The sequence below is a fragment of the Pipistrellus kuhlii genome, unplaced genomic scaffold (genome assembly GCF_014108245.1).
Source record: "Pipistrellus kuhlii isolate mPipKuh1 unplaced genomic scaffold, mPipKuh1.p scaffold_m20_p_14, whole genome shotgun sequence".
NCBI lineage: Eukaryota > Metazoa > Chordata > Mammalia > Chiroptera > Vespertilionidae > Pipistrellus > Pipistrellus kuhlii.
The window spans coordinates 33,320,600-33,348,478 of record NW_023425449.1 but is presented as its reverse complement, the minus strand read 5'-3'; the positions used below and the strand labels follow the sequence as shown (position 1 = coordinate 33,348,478).

General features: G+C 40.3%; 1 protein-coding gene across 2 annotated transcripts; it reads left to right on the top strand.

Annotated features, from left to right (window-relative positions):
* Window positions 1-27,540, top strand: TRAM1 (translocation associated membrane protein 1). Of its 2 annotated transcripts, none has more exons than XM_036437120.2 (11): window positions 1-318; window positions 9,072-9,135; window positions 10,539-10,657; window positions 10,770-10,886; window positions 12,076-12,134; window positions 14,342-14,426; window positions 21,579-21,649; window positions 21,756-21,860; window positions 22,657-22,800; window positions 23,105-23,262; window positions 25,969-27,540. In XM_036437120.2, the coding sequence occupies exons 1-11, from the start codon at window positions 196-198 to the stop codon at window positions 26,040-26,042; spliced, it is 1,119 nt and encodes a 372-aa protein (XP_036293013.1). In that variant the 5' UTR covers window positions 1-195; the 3' UTR covers window positions 26,043-27,540. The 2 variants fall into 2 exon arrangements, with proteins under 2 accessions (XP_036293013.1, XP_036293011.1); XM_036437118.2 differs by having other exon boundaries at window positions 2-318; window positions 10,536-10,657.
* Window positions 27,541-27,879: the final 339 nt, after the last annotated feature.

Genomic DNA, 27,879 nt, shown 5'->3' with positions numbered 1-27,879 from the left:
TTTTTTTTTCCGGGCGGCCCCGGCGGCTGCGTACTGGCTGTGGGATGGGAAGTGAAGCCCCAGCGAGCGGCGGCGGCGGCGGGGCGGTGAGGCGCAGCCAGGGGGAGGCGGCGGCGGCGGCGGCTGGCTGGTGAGCGGCGGGCGGACCGGAGCCGGCGGAGCACCTGCAGCGCGGGCGGCGGCGGCGGCCTCACCATGGCGATTCGCAGGAAGAGCACCAAGAGCCCCCCGATCCTGAGCCACGAATTCGTGCTGCAGAATCACGCGGACATCGTCTCCTGTGTGGCGATGGTCTTCCTGCTGGGGCTCATGTTCGAGGTGAGCCCGCCCCGCGCCCCGGGCGCCTGGGGTCGGGGGTGTGGGATGGGGGTGGGGTGAGGCGGCGGACCCCCGAGGTGCGGGCCTGGGGCCGCGGGGCCGGGCCGGGGGCCGCCGCTCGCCCCCCGCCGGGGCCGCGCTGCCCTCCCTCCCTTCTCCCTCCCCCCCGGCCGCCGCCCCCTCCGGCGCCGCGCAGTTCCTGGTTCCCGCGGAGGGTTACGTGGCAGCCGGCGAGGGGCCGCGGCGGCGGGGGCGGCCCGGCTGCCGGGCTGGCCGCGGGGGGCGGGGGCGGGGGCGGGCATGGCCGGCCCGGCGGCGGGCGCGTCCCGGGGTGACGTGGAGGCCTGGCCGGGGGGCGGGGGGCGGGGGGCGGCCGGGGACCTCGGGGGCGGATTGGGGGGGAAGGGGGGTCCCCGCAGCCCCGAGTTTGGGGGTGAATGAGAACAGACGGAGCCTGGCTGCCGGGATGGCCTAGGGGGGCGGGGGCGGGGATGGGCGGCCTGGCGGCGGGCGCGTCTCGGGCGAGGGCTGGGGTGACGTGGAGGCCTGGCCGGGGGCCGGGGGGCGGGGGGCGGCCGGGGACCTCGGGGGCGGGTTGGGGGGGGGGGCCCGCAGCCCCGAGTGTGGGGGTGAATGAGAACACACGGAGCCGGCGGGCCGGGCACCCCGATGGTCTCCGCTCTCCGCTCCCAGGCTGGTGGTGTGCCCAGCCGGTCCCCCCAACTGTCTGCCTTTTCCGTAAAGAAGCCAGAGCGGCGAGGCGCTGGGCAGCCGTGCCCAGGAGCCGGGCGGTGGTCCCCGGTATTGTTCCTGGAAGCGGGGGCGGCCCGTTCGCAGCTGTTGAATGCGGTGATGCTCTGGGCGAGAGGGCATCCTCCTCCGGTGTGCGTGCCCTCGCTCCCCAGTGTGCATGCCCAGTCCTTACACCTTTCCCTTTTTTCTTTTCTTTTTTTCTCGAGAGCCCCTACGCCCTGTCCAATGTGCTCGGTGTGCGTATTTGCCGCCTTTCCCCCTCCCGGGAGGTCTGGGCAGACCTGCCTGTGATTCTAGTGTTTCCAGCGCCCAGATCCGTGCCTGGGGGTAGGACTGCTTCCCTGGGTGGTGGTGAATGAGGGACGATTGAATTCTTGGGAGGAAAAAAAAAAACAAAAACAAAAAAACTAGCGGAATGAGACTGCCAGTGACCACAGGATGAGTAAATATTTTAAGTGGAGCCCCTCTGGGCTTTTGAAGGTTGCTATCAGGGAGCTTCATACGTATTTTATTGTATTTTTGCTTTCTTCAAATGGGCTCTTCTAAGTCTAAATGTAGGGTTTTTTTTTAATTCCTGGTAATGTCCTTTATTTCCACGTGGTCTGTTGTGAAGGAGGGGGTAGGTGCGGAGGAAGGAGAGGTAGAAGGGAATTAGCACGTGGGAACTCACTTCATTTGAGGCTGGGCCTGTGCTGCTCACCTCCTCCTGCCTGACGGCTCAGCCACCTGTGCCGTTCTCACCGCCGGGATGCTAGGGCGGCCCGGTGATATGATGTGAAGGCACCATGTGAGAACTGTGTGGATGTGTGATATTACTAAAAGGGCAGTGCTAGCTGAAGCCTGTTTGGCTCAGTGGATAGAGCGTCAGCCTGCGGACTGAAGGGTCCCGGGTTCGATTCCGGTCAAGGGCATGTGCCTTGGTTGCGGGCACATCCCCGGTGGGGGGTGTGCAAGAGGCAGCTGATCGATGATTTTCTCTCTTATCGATGTTTCTGACTCTCTGTCCTTCTCTCTTCCTATCTGTAAAAAAATCAATAAAATATATTTTTAAAAATAAATAAATAAAAGGGCATTGCTAAACATTTGTACTCCCTTTCTGTTTGTACTTTCTGCTTTGTTATTAGAAGTAATAACTTTTGGCCGAAACCGGTTTGGCTCAGTAGTAGAGCGTTGGTCTGCGGACTGAAAGGTCCCAGGTTCGATTCCGGTCAAGGGCATGTACATTGGTTGTGGGCACATCCCCAGTAGGGGGTGTGCAAGAGGCAGCTGGTCGATGTTTCTCTCTCATCGACGTTTCTAGCTCTCTATCCCTCTCTCCTCCTCTCTGTAAAAAAATCAATAAAAATATATTTAAAAAAAAAGAAATAATACTTCGTATAAGTTTGTCATAATCTATCTCCATATGGTAAGAATTCCTGACTTTAAAGATAGAATTTGGGAGTAGTGTTTCAGTGCTTTGAATTAAAAGGAATATAAATCAGGAATACTGACCCTTAGACAAGGCTAACTTTGCTTTTATGTAAGATATATTTCACATTGTCTTATCACCATTCTAGGGAAATGCACCATCTGTACCTTGTCTCATGTGTTAATGATTTTTTTTAACAGAGTGGATTTTTGCCTTTATGTAAATATGTAAAATTTGAAAAGCTAAATAGATATAACAATGATCTAATAAGTTTTTAGGGTCAGTTCAAGAGAACATTGAAGTAGTATACAGGAAAGGGAAGTTTGCAAGTTGTACATTTTTCTTACCATATGTTAAAGTTTTAGGACTGGAAAGCATGTTATCTACATACAGGGGAAAATTGGCCAGGTGAGTTTTGCTATTTTAAAATAATTGCTTATAGCCCTGGCCTCAGTGGGCATTGTCCCATCATCCATCAAGGTTTTGGGATCCATCCCTAATTAGGGTACATGCACACATTCAAAGAGAAACCAATGAATAATAAATACATAAGTAAAAGTAACTGCAGTTAAATCTCAAAGTAAATAAAGTAACTGCAGATAAATCTCAAAGTTAACATAATTATAGAATGATAATAATTGTGCTAGAATAATAGAAAAGTCAATGTTTTTGCAGTAAAGCTAAGCCTTTTGTGTGACTATATTGAGGACATGTCAACATTTATGGTGAAGTTGACAAAGCAATAATAGATGCTATATTACTAGCCAAAATGAAGAATCGATATAGAAATATCATGAAGCATAGATGCTAGAGCTTAAGGGTTCCATGTTCAAGTTAGAGCTTTACAGCTTGCAAACTGGATAATCTATGTCATTTAACTTCTCAGTTATTTCCTTCTCTGTAAAATGGGGCTCATTGACAAACTCAGAGAATAAAATTAGTATGTATAATGCCTCTCTACTTCAGTGGCATACAACAGATATGCCATAGTGGTAGCTGTATTATTCTTTAGATATTTTTCAAAGTGGGAAAATACAGGACAGCATTTTTATGTGAGAGAAGGGTCCAACCATTAATATTTAAAGAGATTATACAAGGTGGGGCAAAAGTAGGTTTACAGTTGTTCATATGGAAAAATAACTCAATAATAAACTGTGTTTTATGTCTTACAACTGCAAACCAACTTTTGCCCCACCCTGTGTATACTGAAAAGATTGATGAAGTAGTAGTATGTTGGGGGAAATGTAAGACTTTAATTTCCAGGAAACTTGGCGATATCAAAAATTGCTTATGAAATTTGAAATCATGATTTTAGTATAGTCAGCATCTGTTCACATAATGCAAATTATGGTCTATAATTAGTGGCTTCGAATTTGAGTTAGGAAAGTTTGAACAGTCGAAAAATGTAAGGATACTTGGGAAGCTTTCTGAAAGTGAAGCTGGAGAGGAGTTGTGGGTTTCCAAGAGGAATATTTGCTTCTGGAAGGGCGTTCCTTCCCAGGTATTTAGGAGCCTATGTTGTGTGGGCTGTGCAGGTTTAGGAGACATTTACAATCACAACCACCTTGGAATAGTTTTTGGAGGTTTGTTCTTAAGCATGACTTGTCTTAATACCAACATTTTCTTCCCTTTCTCTTTTTCTTTTTTTCTTTTTTTTTTAACAAAATTTTATATACACGTGGGAAAGTGGAATTTGGTATTCAGAAATTGTCCTTTTATCTTTCAGGCACCTGGTCAATGTAATAGTCACACCAACCTCTAACAAGTACAAAATACTAACCCCTGTGAATAACAAAAAGAAAAAAAATACTAAGCTCCATTGGCAGTCTTGATATTGCATCCAACATGGAATTAAACAATTCATTAGAGTTTGTGGTAACCTATTTAAGATGTATCTGAATAAGTCATTTTTTCCCTTATAAATGGAAAATGGTGCTGTAAATGTCCAAAACTGCCATAAATGCAGTAATTTTACTTTTTAATGCATTATATATTTCTGTAGTATGTTTTATTCCAGGCTAATTTGTCTTACTATTAATTAATTGTTAAATTAGTTTAAAGAATTGCTGGCTGTAGTGTATGGCTAAGGGGGCTTAGAAATGGTTCAGAATGTGATGACAGTAATTTTCTAGAAACTTTTTGGGGGAATGTAGTTTGTATTTTTTCTCTTACTCTACTTTTTTTTAAAATATATATTTAAAGTAGAGTAAAAAAAATATATATATATATATATATTTTTTTTTTTTTTTTTTTTTTTAGAGAGGAAGGGAGAGGAAGAGAGAGAAACATCAATGATGAGAGAGAATTATTGATTGGCTCCCACTAGGGATCAAGCCCTCAACCCAGGCATGTGCCCTGACCAGGAGTAAACTGTACCTCCTAGTTCATAGGTTGACACTCAACCATTGAGCCACACTGGCCAGGCTTCTTCTTCTACTACCTAATGTCACATGATAAACTAGCTGAAGGCCAGACTTTAATTTTATTTGGAAGCCTAGCATAAAAGTATAATCTAATTTGTTTTTGCTTTTGGTATTTGATATTCAATTAATCTTTGAAGAAGTTCACTTATCATTTGTATGGGGCTCTTAAAAAGTTGTCTTGTTGCCCTAGTTGGTTTTGGCTCAGTGGATAGGGCGTGGGCTTGCAGACTCAAGGGTCCCAGGTTCGATTCTGGTCAAGAGCATATACCTTCGTTGGGGGCACATCTCCAGTGGGGGGTGTGCAGAAGGCAGTTGATTGATGTTTCTATCTCATCGATGTTTCTATCTTCTCTCCCTTCCTCTCTGTAAAAAATCAATTTAAAAAAAAAAGTTTTCTTGTCTATGTAGCCGTGACTTCATATGCTGAACTAGAAACGGGGGTGTGAGTGTGTGTTATGTGTGTATATGTTTATATATATGAAATCTAAACAAAGATATTAAAAATGAAGTTTAGTAATCAATTAACTTTATTAAAAAGAATTACATGAAAGCCGTGTTACCCAGGAAATTCATACCATCATTCTGCTCTAATGCATCCATGTGAATGATTCAAATTATAACAAGCCTTACTGGCTTTTTTTATTCAAGTGACCTTTCTATATCTACCGGAGTTCAGTGACTCACTTTCGTGTCATAATCCTGGGCTTCATCACACAGACCTGCTTATTTCCAGATCCTGAATTCTGGGGTAGCAGAGGCTCATCCATAACTTACCTGTTCCCCTCCTCCATCCTACTTCTCATTTGCCTGCTCCCCAGCCAGTCCGAGCTTCCTTGGCCCCTTGGCCCACTCTCCCTCTCTCCAGAATGTTAGCCCCCTCATCGCTGTGCTATCTCTGCATACTGGAACTACTTATCCACAGTCTCCCTCAGCTTTGTTTCCCTCTTGGTCTTCCTCCCCATTCATCCCGGCCTGCCATCTGCCTTTCCTGTGCCTCCCCATTGTGGGTTGCTAAAAATTGCCAGAGGAAGGCATACACTCAGTGTTGCCCCCACACAAGCTCAGTCTCTCCCCTCATAAGAACAACATAAATCCTGACCTGGCATCTGTCACTAGGTACCACGTTGTTCCTCAGGCTGCTGCCATTGGCTTTCGCTCTCATTACTTTGTTGAAACAATTCAAGCCGTGACCACGACTTCTCAGATTGTCCGTTCCATTGCACTCTTTCCCCGCCACATGTTCTTGGAAACTTTGACTTTATTAGCCACGCCTTTTTGAAATGTTTCCCCCCTTGGCTTTTGGGGCATCAAGCTCTCTTCATTCTCTTTCTGCATCTCTGACCATTTCTTATTTTGCGATCAGCTTTTTCTGTGCCCACGCCATAGTCTGATGTCTTATTTGTCTACGAATACTGTACCCTGCCCATAGATGATTTATGTGCTTTCAACAACTTCAGTTACTACCTGTAAATAGAGATGCCCAAGTCGCTAAGCTAGCGTCTCCCAGGCTTAGGCTTAACTACCTACAGAAATCTAAGTGTATCTAGGACTCAGTTTCTTCTTTTTTCCTCAAACCTGCTGTTCCTTCTGTATTCCACATTTTTATTAATAACATTACTTTTCACTAAGGCTATAAGCACCAAAACATAGTCATTGACTCTTGCTTACCAAGCCTTATTCTGCCTCGAAAGTCCCACTTCTATCCCACTACCACTGCCTTAGTTAGGGCCTTATTATCTTTCATGTGATCTCTTGCAGAAGTTTTATACTTGGCTTTCATACTTACTTCAGATTATATTTTATCTAGTAATTATATATATATATATATATATATATATATATATATATATGCCTAAGTGACCGACCATCCGACCGATAGCTATGAGATGCACCGACCACTAGGGGGCAGACGCTCAATGCAGGAGCTACTGAGCTGCAGTGACTTGGCAGCTGTGGTTCTTAGGTGATGCACCCAGAACCAGAGAGGAGGGAGCTTGATTCTGGGGTGTGTCACCCAAGAACTGCCCTCTCACAATCCAAGACCCCTTGGAGGGGGAGGGGAGAGCGTGTCGGAGAGCTAGTTTCGGCCTGATCCCTGCAGGCCAGGCTGAGGGACCCCATTAGTGCACGGATGCACTGGGCCTTAGTTCATCACCTAATATGTGCCAGGCCTCATGCTAGTCTCTAGCATATGGTGATGAGCAGAAACAGGCATGGTCCCAGCTCTTACAGGGCTTACTTTCTAATGAGTGAGACAGAAACTGTTAATGTAATCACACCAAGAGTATGTGTTTTGAAAGGAAGGCAGTTCTCTGAGATAATCTAACAAAGGAAATGACCTGCTCTAAGGGACCGGACAGGCTTACTTGAAAAGGTGTGAAGGCTGAAGGTTACCTAGCAGTGTTAGGTGGGACTGCTCAGACCCTGGGATAGAGGAATGCACAGGCGAGAGAACAGGAGGAAATGGTCAGAGATGAGGCTGGATGGAGCTGAGGGGAGGGGTCAGACTATGGATTGTTGTTTGGGGCACATTGGAGATTTTGTTCTTCATCTGAGAAAGAACAGGAATCTAGCAAAGGATTTTTGGGTGGAGGATGCACCTGGGGAGATGTGTTAACGTGATCAGAAGATGATTCTGGCTGTAGTGTGGACTTGGGTCTGAGGAGACTTAGTAAGCCATAGCCAGCTACTAAAAAGCACGTATGAACTTCCCTCTCCTCAAAATTCTCCAGTGTAAAATAAAATCTAAACTTACTTAGATCAAGAAACAAGGTCCTAATCGTACACCTATGAATCAGAAGGTGGGATGGGAACCGGCTGGAGGGGAGCTATGGGGTAAAAAAATTGTAATAATCTGAACAATTAAGATTTATTAATTTATTTTTTTTAAAAGAAAGAAACAAGGTCCATTCTAGCACTGACAGTTTGTCTGCCACTTCTGATGTGTACCCATGCCAGGCCTGTGTTGATTGCTATTTGACTTTTGCACTTTGTTTCTGCTGCTTACACTGCCCTCTTCACCCCCCTCGTCAACTTATTTTTCAATGAGACAACTCTCTCACCACATCCTCTCAGAAGACTTTCCTGAACATGCCTCATTCCCCACCCAAGAAAAAAACAAAAACAAAAACAGTTTATCCTGAATACCCATTGGCATTGATTCTATCTACACTAATAAAAGAGAAAGATGCAAATTGGCCGTACCTCTGTGATGCCCACTAGCCAATCAGGAAGGGATATGCAAATTAGGAGGGCAAATATGGAGGTGGCCCCGCCTCCTAGCCACTCCAGGTGCGGAGCAGCTTGGCAGGGCAGGACGCCTGCTATGTGAGGGAGAATGGGGGGGTGGCGAAGGAATCTACAGGAGCGGCACTCTGGCCTCAGTGAAGACAAAGACGGAAGACTCTGGCCAGAGCGAAGGTGGAAGGCAGTGGCCAAAGTGAAGACCTGGGTCCAGGGTGCCAGAGGAAAACCAGTGATGGAAGCCAGGGGAAGGAAGGCCTATTTGCATGAATCTCTGTGCAACAGGACTCTAGTAGTAGTATATTATAATAACTTTGTCTTCCTGGCCCAACTAAACTCGTAATCATCAAGGATTGTATCATTCATTCACCTTTGTTCTGTTTTCTTGTCTGGTACCTATAAATATTCAGGAAACATTCAATATTTCTCTTCTGCCCACTTTACTTTTACCAGTAGTAGGGTCAGTTAAATGTTTATTGACCACTTAGCTATGCCGGGTGTGTGGGAGATGAACACACATAAACTACAGACCCTTTGATCCTTTTTTTTGTCATGGCTACTTTGTACCCATTTCTTTTAATTTACATTAACTTTTTTTTTTTTTTCTCATTGGGACCTGTGTGTTCATTAGTCTAGAGTAGAGAAACTATATTTCAAATCACCATTTAGTGGAAATGCAGAGAGTATTTCTTTTGAAATCTTTAAGGTAGGAGTGAGTTATACAATCTCATGTGAACTGCAGAATGCTCTTATGTGAACTCCCATCCCCAGTTCCTTGGTGATCAGGAATTTCATTTGTGCCTGTCAGGGTGCCGCAGGAACTAGGTGCCCTTGGTTCTTAGACTTGGGGACAGAAGCTGTGATATTTTCCCTCTGATCAACCATTGGTAGGTCACAAATTAACTTGAATTTTTTTTTCCTTCTAGATATCAGCAAAAGCTTCTATCATTTTTGTTACTCTTCAGTACAATGTTACCCTCCCTGTAACAGGTAAGTAGTTTTCTTTTAGAATTATCTACTTAAGTGGAAAGGTTCACTTGGACAAACTGTGAAATTTCCACGAGCACTAGGTTCTTCATTACTTTTTCACAAATCTCATTCACGATTAGACTGAATATTTTGATATTTTTGTAATGTAAGATCTGATGTTTTTGGTTGACTTCACCCTATGTATTATATGGAAATCAGTTTTTATGTGTTTAGTGTTTGTTGTACATTTTTGTAATGAGCTCAAAATTCTGTCAAAGAACTTTTTTTTTTTTTTCCTTCTCTTCCCTTTAACATAGGTATTTTACATTTGTTTAAAGTATCATTGTTCAACCAAGGTTTCTGAAGGCATAATGTTTAGGTTCGGTTTTTCCAACCAATGAGTTATGATTTAGACCTACAATATAATAACAACCCTTTTAAGCCTATTTTATTTTCAGTTTTTTTGTCTTGCTTTACCTGTGACATTATTTCAATTAAGATGTCAGTAAACGCTAGGGGTAATTTGGTAATAGCACCAAATTATACTTTTAGTTTCATTTCAAAAAGGTTTTCTAAACTATGCTTTGTGAAAATCAAGTTGTTACAGGAAGTTGATTGTATTGAATACAGTAATAAAATTAACTAGCACAGGGTAGGAATGAGGTATTCAGTTCATGAAATATTAACATATTCAGGCAGTAAACTTGCCCTGGATTTCTCTAAAAAAAAAAAAAAAGATGAATTATGTATTATTGAGTTGGATTTTCTCCATTATATATAGTTTTGTAAATATTTGATTTAGTGATTTAGATAACTGAGAACCATAAAGTTGTTTTGAAATTTGAATATGCCAGAGAAAAATGAAGCCCTTAACCAACTCCTTTAAGCTTTGTTCTAAACAATTACAGCAATTTCAAGGAATAAAAATAATTTTAAGAAGCAGTTGCCTTTATCTCTACAATGATCAAAATTAAATCAAATACAGATTAAATCTCTTTCCTCAGAATCATAATGAGATGTCTCGTTCGAAAGTAGAGGTAGAAAGTAGAAAGTTTCCAAAGTCCTTTAAAAATACAGGCAAGTGGGCTAAGTGTAACACCGTGGATAATGTCTTTTATAATTACATTAAATTGTGGCCACCCCCTCCTGTTTTTTGGTTTTTGATGGCTGTGACTAACATAACATGTGTCAAGTCTTTGTTAAGTAATTTCTGGAGTTTTCAATTCCTAGATAGTCTCCTCAATTTTCATTGTTGCCATGACTCAAGATGTCCAAAAGCAAATTACCATGATGTTTCTGTAATACTTATTTATTAGGTTAGTCATCTTTGTTTGTTTCCATAACTATGTTGTACCTAGTGCTGTTTTTATAATCTCATGTATATTTTTGTGTATGTGTGTCCTGTCCTTTTTGGCCTTCAGAAGAACAAGCTACTGAAACAGCATCTTTTTATTACTATGGTATCAAAGATTTGGCTACAATTTTCTTCTACATGCTAGTGGCGATAATTGTTCATGCCATAATTCAAGAGTATGTGTTGGATGTAAGTATACAATCTTAGAAATCTATACTTTGTAAAATACTAGCTCTCCATACTATGATTGTCATATTAAATATATTTTATAATTTTAATTATTGATTGTTTTTATTTTTAGAAAATAAACAGGCGTATGCACTTCTCCAAAACGAAACACAGCAAGTTTAATGAATCTGGTCAGCTTAGTGCATTCTACCTATTTTCTTGTATTTGGGGCATATTCATTCTAGTTTCTGTAAGTATATACTACGCTTAAATTTTCCTTTCTTAAAATATTTACATTATATACCCAGAACAGAAAATAAAATCCTATTCTATTTTTTAATGTAAGCAAACCCTGGACCTTAGAAAATCCCTCTTCTTTTGCTATATAAGATTCTTTTGCTATTTTAATATATAAGATTAGGTATTCTACTAGTGAACTAATATAAAGCAAGTTTCATGGATAAGTCTCCCTTAGTTTTTATACAGTAAAAATTCTAAACTATATTTAATGCTTGAGAAAGCCTTATTTGTAGTCACTTGAATGTTATTTTATATCTTGCAGTCATTTTCAGGCATCTCTGTATTAGCAAAAAGGGTAATATGTCAGTGATACCTGTGCTTGGTTACATGAGTTGTAATGTTTCTAGCCATTTCCCCCTTTAAAAACAGTTCAGACATTTCCCAAGCAACTTAAAATGTTGGTTAACTTTGCAGTTAAGGCAATCTAAACCTTTAAATGTGTCATTCTAACTAATGAGGGGGAAGGCAGTATCAACCTTAGTATTAGTACTCCAGAGTTAACATACTTTTTACTTTGTCAGGACACATAATTTTTTAAACTACCACGTTAGAGGTGAATAAATAGGCTAAGTGAATTTTATCTTAAATATTTGTTTTAAAAACTAAACTGTTATATTTCATTGGGAAAATATTCTTATTAAAGATGGGTCACTTTAGGCTTTTCTTTCCTTATGCAAGAACTCTCACTGAGTAGATACAGTTATCTAAGAAAAAGATTTGGTGGCTATCTGGGCATAATCTGTAAAATTTGATCTTCCATCTCCTGGCTACCTCTGATTACCCAAGATATAATCCATCTCTCCTGCAGCTATTGTACCTCTGTTATGGAGCATTTCTAGTATTTTTTGCTTTGTTGATTTTGTTTGCATACTTGTATTTTTTACTCTACTGGACTGAAAGAATTTAGAAGGCCAGGAATTATGTCTTATTTGACTTCGAACATCCATTGATTTTCACTTCACTAAAGTAAGCAATTCAGCTGAGTTGACAATAACTAAAACAACAGAAGAGTTTGACCTTGGGGGCTCTTTGGAACTTGACCTGGGGAGTTGTAAATGTGCAAGAAATGAAAATACTGTCTGATTTTCCAAGAAGTTTGCATTGTACTAATAGACTAATTTTTATATCTTCTTTTTTAGGAAAACTACATCTCAGACCCAACTATCTTATGGAGGTCTTATCCCCCTAACCTAATGACGTAAGTTATTTCTGGCAGGCTTTTCATAGTTAAGGACCATGGTCATGTCACTTTTAAGCAGAATTCATTCTTAATCTCCTTAAAATTTTAGGCAAATGCATACAAAAGTATATCTTTGGCAGGCCTGCTGCCATAGGAAAAAAATTTCTGTGTGCTTTTTTCATGAATGTAATCTTTCCAGTATGTTTGTTAGCTTGAGAATTCTGATTATAACAATCTCTAATTTATTAGTCTTGTCCCTTTCTTCTCCCCCATCCTTTCTCCTCCTTCCTGCTCCTCCTTCTCCTTAGGTTTGCTCTTTTTCTTTGCCTCGGACTCTTCACTCTTTCACTCTTTTATTCTCTTATACTGTAAGCTTGAGGGTGGGAATTGTTTCTTTCTAGCTCCCAAGGTTTCTATATGCTGTTGTAATAAGCTTATTAGCTACAAAAGCATTCAACGATATTCTTCTTCAAGCTGAGCTCTAGTACAACTATTCCAGATTTTTCTCGTACTTAGCCTGTAATATTTTTTGCTTTTCTGAATTTGTCATGTGATGTATAAAATTTTATGTAGTAACCACATATTGTTGTGTCATTTATGTAAGTCTTATATTGTGCCCATGCCCACCAAGACTATGTGCCTTGACAGCAGTAGAAACTCTGTTTAATCTTATCCTCTGTTATGCCTGGCTGTAGGTGCTTACCACTTAGACCACGGCTCAAGAGCCGCAGTTTGCAGGCCAACCAAATGCGGCTCCAGAGCTGAGGTTTGCCACTCTGTTGACTAATGAACTTGCCGGCCACTGACGTAGACATTGGAGAAAAGATATGAAGGGAGTGCTGTGGCCATGCTTGTCTTAATATTTTGAAGGCCAGTAATAATGTCCACTCTGCTGAACCATTGTAACTTTTTAAAGTTATATCGATTCAATGAACTTTTATAGAATGGGTTATAAACATCATATTTATGTGGGACTGTATTTCTTCCCTTCCTCCTCCCTGGAAATTATTTCACATTGGCTTTGAGGTTTCTATTTTAGACTCTGGAGGAGGAGGAGAAGGGAGAATAAAGAGAGAGCGGAAGGACTGGAGGCCATTTAAAGAGACCAGTGATTCCAGACTGATTAGGATATATCTCTTGGGAAAACTTTTTGCCTTTTTACTCTCTTTAACCCTGGTTGGCCTCCATTTATTTGGGGCTCTCAATGTTCCATCCAGATAGAGTTACCATATTTCACTAAGAAAAAAGCCAGGGGATATTTACAATTGGGATTATTCCAGTTTCAGGTAATTTTTAATCTCTTTCCTTTGCTTTTATGTCAGTCTTTTTTTTTTTTTTTTTTTTTTTTTTTTTTTTCCAAATATATTTTATTGATTTTTTACAGAGAGGAAGGGAGAGAGATAGAGAGCTAGAAACATCGATGAGAGAGAAACATCGACCAGCTGCCTCTTGCACATCCCCCACCGGGGATGTGCCTGCAACCAATATACATGCCCCTGACCGGAATCGAACCCGGGACCTTTCAGTCCACAGACCGATGCTCTACCCCTGAGCCAAACCGGTTTTGGCTTATGTCAGTCTTGTACCCTCCCGCTTCCCTTTTAATTTTATTCATTTCAGAGAGGAAGGAAGAGGGAGGGAGAAATAGAAACATCAATGATGAGAGAGAATCATTGATTGGCTGCCTCCTGCATGCCTCCTACTGGGGTTCGAGCCCACAACTCAGGCAAGCGTGTCCTAACTAGGAATCTGAGCCATGACCTCCTGGTTCATAGGTCGCTGCTCAACCACTGAGCCATGCTGGCCCGGCTCCCACTTCCCTTTTGATGAAACTTTCTAGATCTGTGGTTTGAGTCCCTCAGTCATGATCCGTATGTGTTTAGTAACTAACATGACACACAAATCAGTATTAATTATCGAATAGACTCAGAGCTCCGGTTCCTTCCAGCTAGCTTGCATGTTTACAGGGTTCTTCAGCTGATGTGTTTGCTTCTGCTGCTTAATCCAGAGGAATTGACTGGTGGTGAGAATATCCCAGGGAGACAGGGGGAGTGGCTGAGGGAGAGTTGTTGAAAGGTGCACAGAGTATTAATTGTAAGGGCACCTGAAGTGATAGTGAAAACATAACTACTTAGTATATTCTCAGTTCCAGTGTTCATTTTTAACTTTACTCTTTAAAAATACCAGGCTTTAAAATGTATTTTTTACTTCCTTGTGTTACACAGATTTCAGGTGAAGTTTTTCTACATATCACAGTTGGCTTACTGGTTTCATACTTTTCCTGAGCTCTACTTCCAGAAAACCAAAAAAGTAAGCTGGGATTTTGTGTTTTGAAAATTATCTGTCATTTTTTTTCCTTTCGTGTCATTAACCTCCCTCTTACCTCAAGTCTTCCCCCATTCTCCCAGCTCCAGTCTTTCCACAAAGAGTAGGTATCCTTAAGTATTTATTGCTGGGCAGGGCGGGGGTGTTAGTTTTCACTTAGAGAGGGATCTTTTGCATTAGACATGCTAATTGCTAGTTTTAAAATTGTTACTAGTAATGTAAAATAAAATAAATTTTTTTGAAATGTAATATTAATTTCATATTATTGATACTAGGACTAATCACACTTACCACAACTAACGGTTCTGGGTGTAATTCCCAAAGGAGAGTTCAGGATTGAAACAAGTAAACCACAGTTAACTATTCACCAGCGAGGCTTTTCCCGACCTGGGTGGAGCATTCCCGTTTTAGCATGTGGGAGAGGTGTTTGTTTTATCTGGACAAACAGCGCCTGGGCACTGCGGTTTTCTTTTTTCTAGCTTTACCCTCAGTACTTCTGAAGTCAGACTTTGTGATCTTACAGAGCAACTTGATTTATTTTATTGAATGCTTTCTCCTCTGAAATCCATGCTAGCTCCCTGTTACTTTAAACTAAAATAGAGCCACTGACCTGTGCTCTAAGGGCCTCTCCTCTGGACTCCCCCCACTGGTCACCTTTTCTCTGCTCTCTCCTGTGCTTCATTCCCATTGGTCTCTGATTTTATAACCCCAGCACATCAGTTATTTTTCCTGGAATACCCTTTTCCTATGATAAATTAATGAAGCACTTTTTACCCTTTGGGGGAAGAGATTCTTTTAAAATTCCCATATATGAAATTGAACATGGATGAAGGTAAGGATGAAGCAATTTTGCTCATGAGTTAACTATTGAAGCTGGGCTGTGGTTAAGTGCGGATTCATTTTACCCCCTATTTGTTTTATATGTACATATACATATGCTTTTCAAATTTAAAACATTTTTTAATTGTCTTTAAGAAGCTTTCCCAAATAGAAATGTAACAATCCTTCCAATGACCAGTTTATCTCTGCCTTCTCAATCACCATAGTCACTTCTTTCTATATGTGCTACAAATAGTTCTTGAGTAGAGTGTCTTGATTTACAACTGTTTTGTGTTTGTGGGTTGTTTGTGTGTGTGAGTCTTCTATGTGTTTGTCATATTGCTGTGTCTGCTACGATGAAAAAACACCACATTAGAGTCTTACGTTGACTTATAAAGTAGAATGTTCTCTAGTTAAGTTGATTGCAAGGATTAGGATGATGATCCATAAAATCTTTGATCTCAAATTGTCTGAAGATAAAATTTGTAGGGCTAGTTTCCAGTAGCCCTTCCATATTCAGTAAGCTCTCAGTGTGAACCATGGATATCCTATAGCTACACTGTCCAAACAGTAGCTGCTGGTCCCATTTAAATTAATCACAATGTAAGAAAAACAGATTTCACTCTCTTGGTCTCACGAGGCCTATCTCAGGTTCCCGTTAGCTGCAGGTGGCCACACTGCCACTTTGGATAGCAGAGGTGGAGAGCGTTTCCATCCTTGCAGAAAGTGCTTTATGACAGCCCGGCCGGAAATAGCCTAGTTTGAGGTCTTAGTACCAGGGCTCAAATATTGAAGGCTTTCTTCATATACTTTTATTCCCCTGGACATAATACAGACATAATACTTCTGGGTTTTACTATTAATCCATATTTTATAGTTTGTTCATTGGTCATGTAAGTAAAGAGGCATCTTTCAAAGTAATTGTTTCATTTTAGTTCTTATCAGTTCCTGCCAGATGGCATTTTTCCAGAAATGCAATCTTAATCTTTATGGAATAATTTGCATAACTTAGAACTAAACCGAAACTATTTTTAACACCTATATATTACAGTCAAAAGTAACTGTTTCAAGTAATTAACATAATTTGAAAGAAACAGCTGTATATGTTAAACAGTTTCTTAAAACTTACTCAAAATTATTTTTGGAAGAAATCTTTACTGGAAGAAACTAGCCTGGTGATAGTTTTGGAACGATCCTACAGAGAAGTGAAGAAAGAACGGAACGCTGTTGGTAACAGTTCCGGAGGTGTGTTAGTCATGAATAACTCAGTTTGTCTTAAGGAGAATATTTTAATTACATATAATATATGTGCTTCAATATAAACGACAATCCTCCATTTTGCCTATGAGGAGATTCAAAATATAATTTCCTTTTTTAAAATATATTTTTATTTATTTCAGACAGGAAGAGAGAGGGAGGTAGAAACATGAATGAGAGAGAATCATTGATTGGCTGCTTCCTGCACGCCCCGTACCGGAGATTGAGCCTGAACCCTGGGGAATGTGCCCTGGCCAGGAATCCAACTGTGACCTCCCGCTTCATAGGTTGATGTTCAAACACTGAGCCACACCAGCCAGGCCAAAATGTAATTTCTTAGCTAAATTGAATATATGAAGTTTCAGGGAAGTGTGGCTGAAATAACCAAATGTTTTATTTATAATATTTAGTTTATCTAATTTAATTATACATACATATAATTGTGTATAATAGAAAGTATATTAAATTAGAATAATTCTTTTTTCCCCATTCCTACTTCATGAAAATTATATTCACACTTTTCAAATGCAAACTTGTTAATATGTCATTCATCATTAGAGCCACTTTTTTAATCATCTAGTTCAGTGTTTCAAACTATATTATCTTCTGTCTTACTGATTCTTCCATTCAACCTCTATAAGCATTTAGAAATTATATTGACTAAAGTTTTGTGTGTGTTTTTAAATGTCTTTATTGGTTTCAGAGAGGAGGGAAGAGGAAGAGAGAGATAGAAACATCAATGATGAAAGAAAATCATTGATTGGCTACTACCTGTATGCCCCACACTGGGGATCAAGCCCACAACCAAGGCATGTGCCCTTGACCAGAATTGAACCTGGGGACCTTTTTTTTTTTTTTTTAATCAATCTTTATTGTTCATATTGTCACAAAGGTTCCTCATTTCTTCCCCCCTCCACCAGGCTCCCACCCCACCTTCAGCCCCCTCCCCATCCCCCATTGTCCTCGTTTATAGGTGCAGTCTATGTTCAGTCTTCTCCTCCCTCCCCCTCCCCGACAGCAAATCCCCTTTCAGACAGCAAATCAGTTACTTAGCATCCTCTCATATCAACAATACCACCACATGCCCAATGATACATTTCACACAAAAGACACTTCCAAATAGGTCAACCAGCCTCATCCAGGCCCCACTCAAGGCACTCACAGATCAACACCCCAACCCTATACCAACTCAACACATCCAGATCCAAGCCTTCATCACTTGATTCAGCAGACCCTCAAGTTCCCACAAAAGTTTCCAGCCATGTCTGAGAGGCAGCCATGGGGCAGGGGCAGGCGAAGAGCAAGCTGTTCCGGGCCTGGCTGCTCCGGGCCCGGCCCCCGTTGCTCCGGTTCGCTCCACAACCAGCTGCTCCGGGTCTGGTCACCGCCGCTCCCGACCTAGTTGCTCTGGACCTGGCTGCTGCTGCTCCGGGCCTGGCCGCACCTGACCCGGCTGCTCTGGGCCCGGCTGCTCCAGGCCTGGCCGCTCCCAGCCTGGCAACCGCTACTTTGGGCCTGGCCACACCAGACCCGGCTGCTCCGGGGCTGGCCGCTCTGAACCAGGGGACTCTTCAGTCCGCAGGCCGACATTCTGTCCACTGAGCCAAACTGGCTAAGATTTTTAAGGCTATTATCAGTATAGATTACTATACGTGAGAGCTTTGGAAAGACTTAAATATGAGCTGGCTCTATCTGTGGTTTAAGGAGAGAGCTTTGCCTTATATTTGGGCATATATGTAATGCTCAGTTTAAAGTAAAGTTTGTTTTATAGTAAGGTATAGTTAAGAAAAGCAATTTTTTAGAAAAATAGAAATTCACTAAAGTATATGGCTGATCTTTTTAATAAAAACAAAAATTGTCACTTGAAGTTATTTATAATTTTAGAATTTGGTTTGATTTAATTTGGTTCTGTATTTATTAGATTTTCCTTGAAAACTTAGAATCAGAATTTTAAGTCATTTTATTATTTCATTCTTATGTAAACTACATGACCATTAGCATTAAGAATATATAAACAATTCTGAGACCGGTTTGGATCAGTGGATAGAGCGTCGGCCTGCGGACTGAAAGGTACTGGGTTCGATTCCAGTAAAGGGCATGTACCTTGGTTGCAGGCACATCCCCAGTAGAGGGTGTGCAAGAGGCAGCTGATCGATGTCTCATCGATGTTTCTAACTCTCTATCTCTCTCTCTTCTTCTCTGTAAAAAATCAATAAAATATATCTTTAAAATAAAAAAGAATAAACAATTCATAAAGCTTTTCTAACTCATTTTCATTATATATTTTTCCATTCAAGTATAAAACAGTTTAATTTTTTTTTTTTTTTTTTAATCTTCACCCAAGGATGTGTTTGTTGATTTTAGAGAGGAACATGAATTAGTTACTTTGTTGTACTCGTCCCAATCTGGAATCGAACCCATAACCTGACCTGGGATCGAACCCACAACCTTTTTGGTGTACAGGACAATACTCTAATCACCTGAGCCATTCAACTAGGGCATAAATGTTTGTTAATCTCTCAATAGATAAATAAGTAAAACCTCATTTCTAATTCATGATAGGAAAAGTTTATTTACATAGCAAAATCATATATATCTTATCATGTATCAAGCATGTATATAGCATATCATATTACATTTATAACACTATAACTGAGCTGTTCTGAAGTGATTATGACAGAAGAAAGAGGCTTTCCTCTCTCCTTTGGTAAGGAGAATTAATATCAGAAGTTTGAAAGTTATTTGGAAAGGACCTTAAGACTGCTTATTCTTAAAGATACTTCTCTCTCCAGTTGTACAAACCACTGTAAACTGGCATTGTGTCTGGGAATTTCCCCTGGAAGTCCCCAAACATAGTTATGTTTATAGGACCATTAGGCTGTCTTATGTTCCACCTTTATCACTTGATCTTTGTACCATTCTTACTAGAGGAGAGTTTTCAAGTTCAAAACTACACTTATAAAATCTCTACTCTTTCTCAAAAGACTCAATGAAGTAACTCTACTGAAATGACTAATATAGCCATATATATATATACACACAAACACACACAGGTTTTCCCCGCTGTCCAAAAATAGAGTCCTCCATTTCTTTCATAAAAAGAAATGCGGTAAAGCAAAGAAGCAATTACCTTGCTAATGGTGCACAAAGTAACTCACGATAAAGCACAGATGCTCTCAGACACAGTTGAAAGCCATGGTGGCTCTGTGCTGAGATGCTGCATGTAGTTCCTGGGGAAGGAGCTTGGGGGTTACCTGCTCCTCTCTAAGGCTCACTGCCAGACATGCTCAATGCTCTTCTCTTGTTGCCATTTTTATACCATCCTGTTGGGATTTCTTTCAGTTATAAAAGCAGGTGCTAATGTAAGGCTTCCACAAACTTGAAGTGGTGTAAGTGAGCTTTGGAAATGCTGAGGGATACCTGTATAGGGAAAGCTGCCAAAATCAGGAGAGTAGAAATGCAAGGTACAGGCATTTAATAAATTAAGTATTTATTGGACCCATCACTGTATTTTGCAAACATTTCTTACTGCGACCCAAAATGAAAACTAGATTTTATGTCATGATTCTGTATGTGTGTGTGTATATATGTTTGTGTGTGTGTGCAATCTGGAATAAATTTTTCATGAAACAATACAGTGTGCTTACTCTACACTCTAGCATTTTCTATTCTATTTCTTTTTAAATTCTTATAGGTGTGTTTTTTTTTAATCTGTTCTTTTTTTAAATATTTTTTATTGATTTCAGAGAAGGAGAGAGAGATAGAAACAACAATGATGAGAAAGAATCATTGACCAGCTGCCTCCTGCACATCCCCCTCTGGGGATCTAGCCTGCAACCCAGGCATGTGCTCTTGACCAGAATCGAACCCAGGACCTTTCAGTCCGCAGGCTGGTGTTCTATCCACTGAGCCAAACCAGCTAGGGCTCTGTTTCATATTTTAAAAGAGATTAGTGTGACTCCCTAAATTAATTTTATGATCCACTAGTATGTCTTACATTTTTATTTATTTACATTTTTATTGATTTCAGAGAGGAAGGGAAAGGAAGAGAGATGGAAACATCAATGATGAGAGAATCATTGATCGGTTACCTCCTGCATGCCCCCTCTCAAACCAAGCATGCAACCTGGGCATGTGTCCTTGACTGGAATTGAACCTGGGACCCTTCAGTCTGCAGGCTGGTGCTCTATCCACTGAGCCAGACCTGCTAGAGCTAGACTTAGATTTTTAAAAAACACTTTCTAAAGTAACTAGGCTTCTAGGGTCTATGGGAGAATAAAAGAAGCAGAACTAAAATGTGGACACATGGCTTAGAGGGTTATTAAGAAAAGAAGGAAGAATAAAAAATTAGATGGTATCATAGTGAGAAGATAAAATTATAACCTTTGGTTTTAGTGACTATACCTGATAGTGAAAGGAATTAAAAGCATGATCTTAAAATGTAAATACTGCCAAAACCAATTTGGCTCAGTGGATAGAGCATTGGCCTGCGGACTGAAGGGTCCGGGGTTCGATTCCGGTCAAGGGCATGTACTGTGGTTGTGGGCACATCCCCAATGGGGAGTGTGCAGGAGGCAGCTGATCGATGTTTCTCTCTCATCAATGTTTCTAACTCTCTATCCCTCTCTCTTCCTGTCTGTAAAAAATCAATAAAATATATATATTTTTTAAATGTAAATACTGTTTTAGGTAAAACAAAAGCCTCTCTACCTCTAACCATAGCAGTGTTAAAATTAGAAGGACATTATCATGGGTATTAATAGTGTGTCATCCAATAAATGTTTATAATCAAAAGAACTATAGATCTTAGCATGCAAGGGATTTTGAGTTCATCTGATTCAGGCAAACCCAAGTATTAGTCACACATTGCAGATGAGGTAGCGGAAGCCAGACAAAAATGCAATGACTTGCTAAAGCCATGCTGCTGATGGGGATGAGCAGTTGGGGTCGGGGGCAGTGGCAGAATACCCCTCGAGGTATTCTGTTCACCCCGCCACAGCGCTCCTACGGAACAGGAATGTGTCGGCACAGTTCACCTACAATGCAGTTTTCTGTTCACAGGAGGATATTCCTCGGCAGCTTGTCTACATAGGTCTTTACCTCTTTCACATCGCTGGCGCTTATCTTCTGAAGTAAGTTAGGATTTTTCTTGGGTGTGTGTATGGACTGTGCAGATAGTGTGCTAACCTGTCTTAGCTGATAAGTAACCTTTACATTTCAAATTTGTTCTTGTAACAGCTTGAATCGTCTAGGACTTGTTCTTTTGGTGCCACATTATTTTGTTGAGTTTCTTTTCCACATTTCCCGCCTGTTTTATTTCACTGATGAAAAGTATCAGAAAGGGTAAGTTGGTCAGCCATTCTATTTCTGCTGTAATTAAAGCCAGTTGCTAAGGCCCACACTGTGGGCAGTCATATTACTTTATATGTAAGTAACAGCTTTAAGTAAAATGAAACTAATAGCAACTCGGGTGGGTATTTTCTCTAAATGGAGTCTTTTTTTAAGCTAGAAAAGATATTATGTGGGAACTTGTAATCCTGAAAGCTTTTTGAGTTCACTTTTCTAAGTTCTCCAATCTTGCTTAATGCATGTTTTTCTTTTGGACAAGGGATTATAGGAAAGTGAACTTTCAGAAGAAAATGAAATAACACATTATATACATTATATAACCTTAAAACTATTAAAATATTTTGATGGGAGAATTGAACTGAAAACAGAATTGAAGCAGTATTGTAAAGATTATAAAGTCTTTAAAGAAAAGTAGAACTAGGACTCTTAAATGAGAATTGGGGTCTTACTTACAGCACAGCTTTTGTTGTGTTTTCTCCAGCGGTTTTCAAAATTTCTGTATATACCAGGAGTTGTGAAGGTCATTCTATGGAGTAAAAAGAGGATTTTAGCCAAACAAAAAATAAAACGTTTCTTTACTGGACCTCCTAGAACCTTAAATATGCTAATGTGTTACCTCTGAGGGTGTGATACAGTGCAGCATCTTCCAAACATTTTACTTGCAGAACTATTTTTGCAGGAAAATTACAAATATTTTAATATGCATTTACTTAATAGAATCTGATTCCTAATAGAATATTTTCTTATTGCTGCAGTTTTATGAATTTGACTTGTGACCTTTTTCTTCCAGCTTCTCTCTGTGGGCAGTTCTGTTTGTTTTGGGAAGACTTCTGACTTTAATTCTTTCAGTGCTAACTGTTGGCTTTGGCCTTGCAAGAGCAGAGAACCAGAAGCTGGATTTCAGTACTGGAAACTTCAATGTGTTGGGCGTAAGGTACAGTCCATTTAACATCTTTCTCACTTTGTACACCTGTATAGTATGTATTATCAGTTTATGCCATGACATACCTAAAAAATGTGGAGGTTAGGGAAAATACTCATTTCATACCTGTTTTATATGTCTAAATTTAAATCCCAAAACATTCATTTAACTTCTGGGATGAATTATTAATGAAATAATTATTTCGGAATTCAGCAATAAATTAATACTATGAAAACAAGATAGACCATTTTTTAAAGTAGCATTGTTTTGATGGACTCTGATATTTTGTTGTTGTTGTTTTTTTTCATATTCTCAGAATTGCTGTTCTGGCATCAATTTGCATTACCCAAGCATTCATGATGTGGAAGTTCATTAATTTTCAGCTCCGCAGGTGGAGAGAACATTCTACTTTTCAGACACCAACCGTGAAGAAGAAGCCAACAGTGACAAAGGGCAGATCTAGAAAAGGAACAGGTTTGTGTTCAGTAAGCAATGAAAAACCTGGAGTAGAAAACACACACAAAAAAAAATGTTTTGGCGCTTTGTTACTAAGTTTTAAAATCCTGTAGAGAAAATTGCATTCTACTTTTAAGCAAAATTAGAGGCAAGGTAATCTTGCCCCATTCTACAGTTTGGTGGTTTCCTAGGGTCAGTTATTTCCCTCAAAAGCTGTCTACTCAGTTTCTCTCTCTTCCAAGCTTTCCCCACTTGATTATTTTGAACCAGGAAAGGCCAATGTATATGGGCAGTTTCAGTGATAGTTTGTGCTTTCAAGCATCTTACTCATATTTAAAAAACAAAACCTCTTTACAGCTCTTTCCTATCTGCCCTTGCATTCCAAGTGGATTAGTTTCTGTCTTATTTAATAACATCTGATTGCTTGATCCTGTCCTGGACATTTCACATAAATTGAATCATACAATATGTGATCTTTTGCAGCTGTTTCCTTTCAGTTAGTATGTTTTAAGGTTCACTCAACGTTTTAGCATGTACTGCTACTCATTCCTTTTATGGCCAAACTAGTCACCCAGTGCACGAAATTTGTGCACATTAAAAGGAGATAAATTAGAGGAAATAATTTAATATTGCTGTTGCCCTTTCTCTATGATAGAAGTGTCAGAGATTAGAGAAAATTAGTAAAATGTATACGAAAACCTTCCTGTCAGAGTTGGGCTCACCATGGGACCCAGAGTCAAGTCCCCGCCCACCCATATGCACTTGAAAATTGCATGAGACCCAGACCCAGCCTGCCCCCTGTCCCCTGCCCCCCATTGGGCTAAATCCAGGCCCGGCCAGTCCCATCCTTGTCAAGCCTTGCTGGGCTGGGGGTATAGCCTCAGGTCCCCTGGCCCGGTGCCAGGACAGGGGGTGTGGCCTGAGGTCCCCTAGACTGGGGCGGAGGGCATGCCTTGAGGTGCTCCATCAAGCCCCGTCAGGTTAGGGACACAGCCTGAGATTCCCTGTCAGGCCCCACTGGGTGGGGGGCATGGCCTGAGGTCCCCCATCAAGCCCTGCCAGGTGGCGGGGAGGGGGGTCTGCCTCAGGTCCCCCAGCCCAGCACCAGGAGGGGGGCGTGCAGCCTCAGGTCCCCCGTCAAGCCCCACTGGGTGGGGGCCATGGCCTGTGGTCCCCAGCCTGACGCTGGGGAGAGGAGCAGCCTGAGGTCCCCTAGCCCAGCACCAGGACAGGAAGCACACCTTGAGGTCCCCTGTCATGCCCTCCTGGGTGGGGGGCGAGGCCAGATGTCTCCTGTCAAACCCTGCTAGGTGGGGGACACTGCCTGAGTTCCCCTGTCAAATCCCATGGGGATGGGGGAGGGCATAGCCTCAGGTCCCTGCTGATTGCTTATTAAGGCTCCTTATGGGAACTTGGCCTCAGCTGTGGGTGCAGCCAGCTTTGTGATGGAGTGATTGTCAATTAGCATATTCCCTCTTTATTAAATAGGATAGTGGTCAGCAAACCACGGCTCAAGAGCCACATGTGGCTCACAAGCCACGGTTTGCCGCTCTGTTGACTAATGAGTTTGCCAAGCACTGAAATAGGATATTTCATTGTATAGATATACAATATTTTGTTTATATATTAGTTGATGGATATCTGGGTTATTCCCACTTTTTGGCTATTATGAGTAATGCAGTAAACATTTGTTTACACAAGCTTTTCAGAAAATCTTGGGCAGTTTGTCCTTTGTGTAACATTAGCATTATTTTTAAATGTTTGGAAGGATTCACCAGTAAAGCTGTCTAATCCAGAGTGATCTTTATTTTTATATTTTTACTTTTTTATTGAATTTATTAAGGCGACTTTGGGTAATAGAACTGCATAGGTTTCAGTGTTCAATTCTATACCACATCATCTGTATATTGTATTGTATGTTCAACCGGGAGCTTGATTGCTCACTATGGTGTGCGCTGACCACCGGGGGGTGGCACAGAATGAAGAAGGCCCCGGCCGGCAGCCGGAAGGAGGGCACTGGCCAGCAGCTGGAAGGCCCTGATCAGCCCTTATCGCTGGCCAGACCTTGTGTGAGTTTTGTTCACCGGGCCTCTAGTTAATAAGAGCAAATCATTGATTGGCTGCCTCCTGCACAGCCCTCGTGGGGAATCTAGCCCACAACCCAGGCATGTACTGTGACCGGGAGTCAAACGGTGACCTCCTGGCTCATAGATCGACACTCAACCACTGAGCCATTTAGGATAACTCTTTATGTTATCCTAAATGGCCAGGCCATGATACACTCTTAAACATCCTAAATGCCAACTTTTAGTATGTTATAAGGAAACATAATCCCAAGAACTTTGCTACCAAATGTGAAAGGATTTTTATTTCTACCAAAAGCACTGATCTAAAGACTACTTAAAAATTCTTATAATTGTTTTTTAGAGTTTATCTTTAATCACTTTTTTTTCTGCTTTCAATAGTAGTGATTTTTTTATTATTGAGTCCTAATAACATTGTAGTTACTTTCCCTTTAATTTGCTTCTTTCAATTCAGTGTTTAAATCAGGTTTTATGATTGGTTAAATGCTAGTAAAGATTACGCACTGGTGAATACGTTTTATCTGAGGGCATCAAAGTATACATTGGATTTTAAATTTTCTTCTCTGAAGATACCTTTTTGTATAAAGATATTTGTGTTCCTTCATAAAATAGGGTAACACTGACTCTTTTTTCTTTTTAGAAAATGGTGTAAATGGAACATTAACTTCAAATGGAGCAGACTCTCCTCGTAATAGAAAAGAGAAATCTTCATAATGAATTACAATCCGGTTGATTAATGTCCCCAAAGAAACCTGCTTTGTACTATATCTTTCAGCTCTAGAGATTTCTTTTTTCCCCCCTGTTCTTGAAAATGCAGTTTGTGCTCTTTGATTCTCGCTATTGTACCGTTTCATGTATTTTTAAAGGGCAATTGAGGGGAGGATAATTACTATGAGTGAGAAAAATATTTTAGCTTAGACTAAGCTACTTGCCTTTAAAATAGTTTAGGGACCACCACCATATTTTACTTTATTTTTTATCTTTGAGCATTTTCTAATGATTTGGAGAGATAACTATTTGCAAAAATCCTACATATCAATGATACAGTTTCTTGGTCTCACTGATTTTTTATATTAGCAAGATGGCCTCTTCCAGCCAGGTCATATTTTTTAAGTTATCTTTCAGAGTAAAATGGAAATAATATAAAGTTGGATGTCAAACTTTAATATGTTTTCAGTGTTCTCTAATTTGTAGGAATTTTTGTAGCCTTTACACCAGGGAAAAAAGATTTGTAAATTTGCCAAAATAATAGTGTGCTTTATTTTTTAGATAGTGGTTGTTAATGTTACATCTTTTTTTTAATAAAAAAATATACTATTGGTTACAGTATGGAGATTTTTGCCATATTTGTTGAATCAAAATATCTTTTATTAGCATAAAAGTATTTGTGAAGTAAAATCTTTCTTGTGCATTTTCAACACTTGTAAATGGAAATCAGAAAATTAAATATTTACTACAAAGAAGAAAATCTGACATAGCCCTTTTTGATATGTTTATTAATAATGATTCTTAATGGGGCTTGTGATAAGTTCAATATGCACAGCATCTTAGAAGAACATTGTTTAACCTTCAGACCCTTTCTAAAAATAATGCCTATTTGATTTATATCTATAAAAAGAGTGTCAGGTAATTCTATTTGGAAAACACTTAATACGCTGACCTTAAAAAAAAATTGAAAATTCAGGTGGCTAAATAGTCTTAAAAGGAAACAATGCTTTATGTTACAACTATAGCTTTGGTCCCATCTTTAATTGAGAAGCATTTATCTGTATAAAACATATTTTTGGATAAAAAAAAAAGATATATATTTGTATCTCTACAGAAAGTCTCTAAAAAACTTGAGTAAAATATTTGGTTCTCTTTTCTATAATTATCCTTTAAAATCCTTAGAGTATTTGCATTTTTGTTGTCTTTACGTACTTGTGTTCTGTGTTCATACCTTGTTCCCCACTTCTCACTTCTGTCACCAGCTCATCTCTGTGCTGTGTAGAGTGTAGGAGGTGCAGGCTGTTGGGTCTGCAGGTAAGAAGTTGCCATGCTGTTAGGAAGTCGTGCTTTCTGTCTCCAGCTGTTTACCTACTTCCTGGGGAAAGTAGTAGCTCTCTGTAGCATCATGGAGTTTGGAACCAAATTTTTGCCATTAAAAACTGGCGTTCTATTGAACCATCATTGAGAAATCAATCAAAATAAAAATTTTTACTTTTACAACCTATATCCTGGATGTTTTCTTCACTGTTAGCAAGTTTTCATGCTATTTTAGAATATAAACTTTTAAAAATGTACCACATTTACAGAATGCACTCTTGATGAACATTTAGAAGACCCTTTCCCAAAAATTTTTTTTCTATTGTACAAAGCATGATTAGAGGCTACTATGGGGGGAAATGCTTCATAACCAAACAAATTAAGGGACTGAGTACTGGGTTAAATAAACTTAAGATGCTTCTTTCTACAGGACTGTTCAGTCCTTTATATGCAGGTGTGTTTTCTGATGCACCAAGAATGTTGACAATAGATATAAAATGCAGTTTTCCAACTCATTTAATTGTGG

What these genes read in the sequence shown, in the direction of transcription:
- TRAM1 (XM_036437118.2), top strand. Translation starts at nt 196, where the DNA reads ATGGCGATTCGCAGGAAGAGCACCAAGAGCCCCCCGATCCTGAGCCAC. An exon ending in GCTGGCGCTTATCTTCTGAA is followed by an intron (nt 21,650 to 21,755) that starts GTAAGTTAGGAT and finishes TTCTTGTAACAG; the next exon opens with CTTGAATCGTCTAGGACTTG. An exon ending in TTCAATGTGTTGGGCGTAAG is followed by an intron (nt 22,801 to 23,104) that starts GTACAGTCCATT and finishes TCATATTCTCAG; the next exon opens with AATTGCTGTTCTGGCATCAA.